The sequence below is a fragment of the Sinocyclocheilus grahami genome, unplaced genomic scaffold, assembly GCF_001515645.1.
Source record: "Sinocyclocheilus grahami isolate Dianchi unplaced genomic scaffold, SAMN03320097.WGS_v1.1 scaffold474.1, whole genome shotgun sequence".
Taxonomy (NCBI): domain Eukaryota; kingdom Metazoa; phylum Chordata; class Actinopteri; order Cypriniformes; family Cyprinidae; genus Sinocyclocheilus; species Sinocyclocheilus grahami.
In genome coordinates, this window is record NW_015505653.1 from 235137 (window position 1) to 244222 (window position 9086).

Sequence of the window (9086 nt, forward strand, 5' to 3'; positions counted from 1 at the left end):
AGAACACCGTTTAAAACAGAGTAGAAAAGTGCAAGGTTTCTAAAAAATAATGAATAGAGCATAATATAAAGGCTACAACGATCTGGCCTCTGGCAGAGGAACACAACCGGGGGTTGCCTGATATGAGGAGACGTAATCCCCGAAACAGAGCTTCGCACTTAGAAATATCTGCTAAATGTGTTACTTATCTTTGTCAACCTGGCAACCCTGTGTACGCGCGCACTCTCCACTGTGGATAAACGCGCTTGCTTTCTGAAAACACTGGTTAGCTTGCAGTTTAGCGATCTCCACTTTAATATTCTATTATCAGAAAAGTGTGATTTATCAAGTGTTCATTTATATGAGAGAGAGAGAGAGAGAGAGAGAGAGGCTATGTATGAATTACCACCGTTTTGCCGCGTTTCTCTATTAACAGTGAAGCTGTGGCTTTAATTCCTTTAGAAACAATGATGTTAATAGCTCCTTGTTGAGAAAGATAATGTAGCTCTTCAGTGATTAAGCTATTTTATTGATAAAATTGCGGGGCAGCACTAAAAAGTTTGTCTAAAGAATGTCTGTGTGCGCAGCGTGATCTGACTAATCGTGTGTGCGTGAGATACAGTGAAGACAGCGCGTTAGTTTAGAACTCTTCCCATTTTTATTTTTTAAACGTAGAGAGTGTGTTGATTTGTGCAATGATAACCTACCAGCAATGTTAAGATAATTTTTATATATTAGACTGAGTACATTACAATATCAATTTATTAGAACGAGTACATTATTATATATGGGCTTAAAAACAAAATGCAAACAATCAGAATATTGTACCTGGTGGGGAGTGCACAATGTAAACATGAAACATATGTCATAACCTACAAGCTATTGCACTGTGGTGCAGTTCTGGAGGCTCTTCATAATGCAGAGGTCAGCTGCTGCTCTGCCAGTAGTTAGAAATGGCACTATAGTAAGCAGTGTTTAATAAACAGCTGTTTTACTCAATTCTGATGAGGTGAAATTCAGTGCAGTCAAGTATCGTGATACGTATCGTATCATGGCCTCTGTATCGTGATACGTATTGAATCGTGACTTTGCTGGTGATACACAGCCCTAATATATATATATATATATATATATATATATATATATTTATTTATTTTTTTTTACAGAAATACACTGTCCAAAAATTATCTTGTTTTGAGAATGTATCAAGAAATGTAAGATGTTTAGACATTTGTTTTGAAAAACATACTGAGGAAGATATTCATTTTTGGCAGCGCATGCAACATTTAATGGCATGACTTTATGAATTTAAGATTTCTGCTCTGATTAAAGATCTTCGCAGGCCTTAATTTGTGGAAGGATGAATTGAGACTTTTAAAGATCCACAGAAACCCTGTAAAAATGATCAAAATCTGCTTTTTACCATAATATGCACTGATGACTACGATGATGATACAGGAGGTGTGATAGAAAGACAAATGATAAAAAAAAAACATGGCTCAAACTCATATATAGTGCAACATTTTTTTATTTTTGTCGTATAACAAATGACATTAAAATAAGACTAAATAACAGAAAACGTCACACAAAACCCTCTAACATACATTACTATTTACAATAATTAAAAAGAAACAAAATATATTCACATGTAATGTGTTACACAGGGACTTGTGGGAAAGACATTTTACTGTTTATCCATAAATTTGACAGTATTTTACAGTAAAATTAACTATTGCGATGTTAGACCCTTTACGTTTTTTTTACTGTATGGTAAGGAAACTCTCAGTTAAGCATTTTTACTTTTTTTCAGTAAAAGTCAAACATTTCTTTACAGTGATTGTTCCTGTAGTAAGTCTTACTGTATGCAGCTTTGAGTAAATGTCTGACAAATAACCAAAAGCACAAACGCTCAAACTCAGGGTGAATTTAAAAATAAGCTGAGTTCAGCATAACGTGTTCAGAAGATTAAACCATGACTTACAGCTCAAAGGTGTTTGTGTGTGCGTGCGTGTCTGCGTGTGTTTGTGGAGGAACATTTTATTTCCTGCAGGTGTATTTTACAAGCTATTATTTTCTAAAACTAAAAGACAGTTTGATGAAACACCTGCATCTAATTTGTAGGCGTTTAATTTTAATGCTACATTAAAAATCAATTTAATTTTAATGCTACAAATAAATACTTTAATTCTACAAGGATGCATTAAACTGACCAAAAGTGACAGTAACGACAAAATTACCAAAAATGTATCAAGGTCTCCACAAAATTATGAAGCAGCACAACTGTTTTCAACATTGATAATAATCAGAAATGTTTCTTAAGCAGCTAATCAATATATTAGAATGATTTCTGAAGATCATGTGACACTGAAGACTGGAGTAATGATGCTGAAAATACAGCTGCGCATCACAGAAATCAATTCAATTTTAACATATATTACAATAGAAAACAGTTATTTTAAACTATAATAATATTTCACATTATTACCGTTTTTACTGTATTTTTGATCAAATAAATGCAGTCTTGGTGAGCAGAAGAGACGTCTTTCAAAAACAATAAAAAGACTGCAAAGTTTTTAAAGGTAATTTATGTTAAAACGGATGAAGTGACAACTGCTGTCAGTGTCCTTAATGTTAATCCAAAAAAAACTAAAAAGAAAGAAAAAATTATCACTCACTGCTATTAGCTGAATAACTTCTGTAGCTTTAACAATTATTAATCTATATCTAATTTACACAGTGAAGAAAATGCAACGTTGTACATTTGATTACTCAATTTCTGTACTTGAACACCTAAAAACCTAAAGCATTGTTTAATCTTGTATTTTTATTCCGTTTATTTATTGGGCTATTGCTTGTAATTTGTACGTATTTACTGACTTCACCTGTCTTTAATAATGTTTGAACTTTATACTTGTTAGTACTGTGATAACGAAATTGGATTTGAGAACTGTAAAATTTAACTGGTATCTAAAATGTTGGTGTCATATAAGCTTATTTATTAGAATACTAGAGAACAGGGTCAAAAGCAATGATAGCAACAACTATTTAATTTTTTGTGGCAGGGCCAGTGAAAATGTTGGCAGGGCAAGTAAGAAAATTGAACCACTGGCCTGATCGTCCAGTAGAAAAAACCCTCAGTGTTGAGTCCTGCTCCATGAACTGAACTGAGTGATAAACAGATAAACTGTGCAGAGCAGTGTGTCCTCGGGACCTGCATTGAGAACCACTGCTCTATCTGAACTAGTTTGACAGCTGCACTCGGTTAACAGAGCGGTTTCTGGTTATGAGTCATTTGAAAGATCATCTGGGGACTGAATTTAGAGAGAAATATTTTAAACCAAATTAACATAACTCTTCTGCGATTCTCTATACTGCAGACTAGCTTCACTCAGCTCATCTGTATTCAATGAGTATTTTCAATAATGAATATCCTGAGTTACAGTGTCCTTTATGCTAGTATCTGACGACCACACAACAGTTTCCATTCATGCAGTGTGTGTGTGTGTGAGAGAGAGAGAGAGAGAGAGAGAGAGAAACTATAGTGGGCGGCTCAATGTGTGAAAGTGAGTGAAAGAACAGTTGCTAGAGAGAAACGGTAAGAGAGAGTGTGTGTGTGTGTGTGTGTGTGTGTGTGTGTGTGTGTGTGTGTGTGTGTGTGTGTACCTGATGCTAGTCTGCGTGCGTGCGTGTGAGTGAGTGAGTGAGTGAGTGAGTGAGTGTGTTTACCTGACGCTAGTCCTGTTAGCGTGACCACCAGCCACCCGGACCAGGCGTCGTACAGACTCTTGGTGAACTCCCATGCCGATTCCTTCTTTTTACTGTTTATCTACACAGACGGAGAAAACATGATTAAGTAGAGATGCACAAACCTGCTGATTCAGGATCTGCAGTTTCTGGTCAGTTTGCAAACCACAGTATCACTTCCAGTCAAGCAGGAAGTTCATTTGCCTAAAAAAAAAAAAAAGTCTATTCAAATGTTTTACGCTTGAATATACGTGACCCTGCATCACAAAAGCAGTGTTAAGTCGCTGGGGGATATTTGTAGCAATAGCACACTGAAAAAATAAATAAAAATAACACATTAAATATAGATTGAGGAAGTTTCCAAAAGCAAATAAATAAATACAAAAAAATGGCGTTCAAGTTTTCAAAAATGAATAATTAGAGATTATTTTCAATTTGCCAAAGCAAACATCAAGTAAAAAAGAAAACAAATGGTTTAATTGAATAAATAATGAAACAGAAATGATAACATAATATTAAAGGGGTCATATGATGCTGCTAAAAAGAACATTATTTTGTGTATTTGGTGTAATGAAATGTGTTTATGCGGTTTAAAGTTCAAAAAACACATTATTTTCATACATTATTCAGTACATTATTGTTTCTCCTCTATGCCCCGCCGAAAAAGCGAGGTGTGCTCTGATTGGCCAGCTATCCAGTGCGTTGTGATTGGCCGAATACCTCAAGCGTGAGATGGAAATGTAATTCCCTCAGTGACCAGCTCTAGGCATGACAAAGCGGATATCGTCCTCTTTTGGAAGACCAAACAAAGTAGTTTCGCTTTCACAACGAAACACAGCGTCTTCAGGACATGGCTGCAGCAGCAACAACAATACTACAGCGAGAATAAAAGTTACACCTTCTTTCTTTGCGTGAACATTTGGGCGGCGTTATGCAAATCTTCCCACATAGTGATGTAGATATGTGGGGGCGTGTTAGAACGAGCCGTTTTAGGTAGGCGTGGCTGACTCTTAACTTTTATAAAGAATATCTCTTTGGATTTGAGACTTTAGTCTTTGTAACTTTACAGATCTTCTTTATGCACCAAGAGCTTGTAACACTCCAAAGAGAAAGGAACAATTTAAATCGCATCATATGACCCCTTTAAACAATAAAGCATATATACAAAACAGATAAATTAAGTAAAAATAAATAAATAAATTAAGATTGACTTCAAGTTTCTATGCATGCATAAATAAATAAACAAACAACCAAACCAACAGCGATGTAGTTCAAGTTTTCCAAAATTAAAATTAATGAATAAACTAAATGAGACCGTGTTCAATAATAAATGAATGAATGAATGAAAGAAATTGGGTTCCTTTGTGAGGTTTTTAATTAATTACATTATTAAAAAATAATTACCTTTATTGTGATAGGGTTCCTTTGTGAAGTTTTTAATTCATTAGAATATAAAAAAAATTACCTATATTGTGATACAGTAGTCAACATTTGAAGTGGATCAAAAAAATGTATCAAAGCTGTCCTAACACAAGAACACATTGGTTTTAGGTTTTAGGACAACTTTGATGGATTTTTTTGATTTTCAAATGTTGACTACTGTACATAGTATTAGTGTGACATAAAACTACTGAATGTTTCTGTCATAGCCATAGAAAGGCAATGATAACAGCTGGTGCGTTACCTTGCGGTGTCGCTCTCTGTCTTTGCACTTCTCTCTGACCCAGTCGATGGTGTGGAAGTCGTCGTAGGTTCCCACGCCTGGAATGGGCTCCTCCAGCAGGTCCAGGAGGTGGGTGGAGCTACTGGCCCCAGCTCCGCCCCCTCCATTAGACATGGCGTAGTTCGACCCTAAACACACACACACACACACACACACAAGTGAGTGAAAGAACTGCTTTCAGAAGAGCCGTAGTTGGTGTGAATCTTTGGGTCGATTCAATTCACAGGTTTTCGGAACGATTCTATTAAATCTGATTCACAACAAGATTCGATTTGATGTCTATTAATGATCTGATTCTCATTTTCTAAATGCATTCAAAGGATTATTGAAATGCTTCTCCTAATGTTTAATGTAGCATTACGTCACTTGCTCAGCAATGGATGCTCTGCAGTGAATGGGTGCCGTCAGAATGAGAGTCCATACAGCTGATAAAAACATCACAATAATCTACACCACTCCAGTCCATCAATTAATGTCTTGAGAAGTGAAAAGCTATATTTATAAGAATCAAATCCATCATCAAGACATTTTTGATCTTCAAACTGTTGCGTCTGCCTAAAATACGAGTCCATAATCCATGATAACGCTTCCTCCTGTGAAGAGATGGTCTTGTCTGAATCAGGAGAGAAACCTGCACAGATCAGGCACCGTTTTCAAGCCAAAACAGGGGATGGACTTTTTCACTGGAGGAAGCGTTATTATGGATTATGGACTCGTATTTTAGCTCTAAAAGCAGTTCGAAGTTTTAAAAAAAATGTCTCAATTGATTTGTTTCTTATAAACATGCAGCTTTTCACTTCACAAGGCATTAACTGATGGACTGGAGTGGTGTGGATTACTTGTGGATTATTGTGATGTTTTTATCAGCTGTTTGGACTCTCATTCTGACGGCACCCATTCACTGCAGAGCATCCATTGCTGAGCAAGTGATGCAATGCTACATTTCTCCAAATCTGTTCTGAGTAAGAAACAAACTCATCCACATTGTGTTTGGCCCGAGGGTGAGTGAATTATCTTGACCGAAGCAAATGACTCATGATTCAAAAATAAATTTTTCAAGATTTATGCATTTGCATCAGCAGGATTCGTAATCATTGCATCAAGAAAAGAAGTGAATCGTTACACCCCTACTATTTAGCGTTTCTTAGACGTGGTTAGTGAATTGAGCAAACCTCAATTTAACACTCAAGTAGGGATATGCCGGTATCAATTTTCATGTTGCGATTAATTGCTCATGCTTTTATCACGGTATACGGTATTGAAATTTCATTTTTAAAAAAGTGCTGTCGTAATACAGTATAACAGGTTTAATAACTTTTTTCTTATAACAAAAATAACTGAACATTTAAATGCAATAAAGCAATACAGAAATATGTAAAAAAAGGTCAAATAGCCTATTAAGTCTCAATATTTAAGTATTTGGCGCTGTGATGAACATCATGGCAAATACACAAATCTGAATTTGAGTATACATCATTTAAACACGATTCAGAAACAGAAAGTAGCGCAGCTGCTTTGTTTACAGGGTTTCTGGAGTAACGGCTGCATTTAAATTAATTATTATTATTATTATTATTATTATTATTTCTGCAGTTTAGCGCCATCTGCTGTCAGAGAGTGAAAGTGGGCTTTCATCCAGAGCGTCTCGCATGTTCGCCGTGCGCTTCTCGTCTGCACTTGTTTACATCAGAGTGCACACGCGTCTTTCACGCAGCATACAGCGTGTTGTGCATTTTGACCAGTTGATAGGAAAAGTATTCTTAAAATGCATTCAAAATTCTGAATAATTTGTAATATATAATTATTCACGGTATTTTGAAGTGCCCACGATAACAATATCGTGCATATTCATTACCGTGATATATCGCAGTACCAAATACCGGCACAAGTCTAGACTAAAGTGAGTCACTGAACTCTCTGAGGCAGCAGAACTGCATGTCCAACACTCATTACTACAGCTTGTTTGTTGGCTGCACTTAATGAAAGCAGAGATCTGGGTCGTCTGGACGCGTGTTTCATCAGCTGATAATCAGCAGCTAATCAGCTTTTCCACACAGATCCAGCCAGACGCGAGCCAGCGACACAACCTCACACTCTAGAGAAACACACGCTTGTATACACTTCCCTTTTCTAGAAACAAACCAACTCGGCACCTCGCTGTGAGGAAAACACAGCTGACACCTAACCAGGCTACACGCATAAATAACCTACTGTAAACCCAGAAACAGCACAAGAAATCTCACTCTTGCAAATACACATGCACGCATTTGCACGTCATGTGACGAGGAGAAAAACAAGCCATATTTGACCAACATCTAGAACCAGCATGCAATGAAAATGTTCGTTACTAATAATTACAAACTAAACTAAAAGCCCAAAACGGCAACAACGCATGACATCTGCATCAATTAATAGAAAACGGAATTGAAATGTTATTTCATAAATAAGAATTTTAATTTTTTTTATATATATATATAAACAATAATTATTAATAGTAATTATTGAATGTAATAATCAGCTAAAGGCTAATCTTATTTTATATTTTAATACTTTAAAGTTAATTATATTCATATTTTATTGATATTCTTGTTTTGTGTTAATAAATTCTTATTTTATAGTTAAGATCACTTAATTTGCGTATTTATTAATTATTTATTAATAAACTCCATTAATAATAATACTAATACACATTACTTATTCATATTTTGTGTTCGTTTATTTTGATATTACTATTAATATATTACTATACACTTTGTTATTGTTATTCATTATATTGCATTTACTTAATTAGCATTCATATTTATTATTTATTATTAATATATTATATTTAAAAGAATAAATAATATTGATAAAATTTATAACTGTATAATTTTTTATTTAATAATGTATTAATATAAAGAATACTCATGGCTTTGTGTTAATATCAGTAGCTTAATTATTCATTATTATTATTTAATTAAATTAATATGATTATTATTGATTAATATTCTTACATTTTGTTTGAATATTAATAGTTCATATAGTTAATTATTCGATTTATTATTAATTAGTTATTTTATTGAATTAGTATTCACATTAATTAATAGTTAATATTTATTATTAAATACTTTATTAATATGAATAACATATTGAGTATTTATTAATATTCTTATGGTTTTGTGTCATTAATATTATTTTAAAAACATCATCTGTTAGAACTCATTGGCAAAGGACCCAGTCAAATAACACATTGAAGATCATTAGTAGAGCCCGACCGATATATCGTTTAGCCGATATTAGCGGCCGATATGAGCCTGTCGATGATATATCGGTATCGGCGAATATGCCGCCGATATTAACTTTTTTAGAGAGAGAGAGAGAGAGAGACCCATAGAATATACAAATGCGGCGCCCCATTTTTACGACAAGAAAAAGGTGGATAAAGTTTGTTAAATTGTTAAATACCCTGCCCCCACTACATAGGCCTATGTTTGTCACATGTTGATCACCACATTCAAGTTATTATTGGAAAAATGTGCTTATGTACAGTGGTGTGAAAAAGTGTTGGCCCCCTTCCTGATTTCTTATTTTTTTGCATGTTTGTCACACTTTAATGTTTCAGATCATCAAACAAATTTAAATATTAGTCAAAGATAACACA

At 34.5% G+C, this 9086-nt stretch overlaps 1 protein-coding gene across 1 annotated transcript in view; it reads right to left on the reverse strand.

Annotated features, from left to right (window-relative positions):
* The window catches only part of LOC107553515 (H(+)/Cl(-) exchange transporter 3-like), a 66949-nt gene that overhangs the window by 32273 nt on the left and 25590 nt on the right, over positions 1-9086 (reverse strand). The window contains exons 3-5 of the mRNA XM_016235777.1: positions 5408-5574; positions 3643-3805; positions 2762-2769 (exon numbers count right to left, since the gene is read on the reverse strand). Of these exons, the coding sequence (XP_016091263.1) occupies positions 2762-2769; positions 3643-3805; positions 5408-5574 (338 nt within the window). The remainder of the gene's footprint in view (positions 1-2761; positions 2770-3642; positions 3806-5407; positions 5575-9086) is intronic.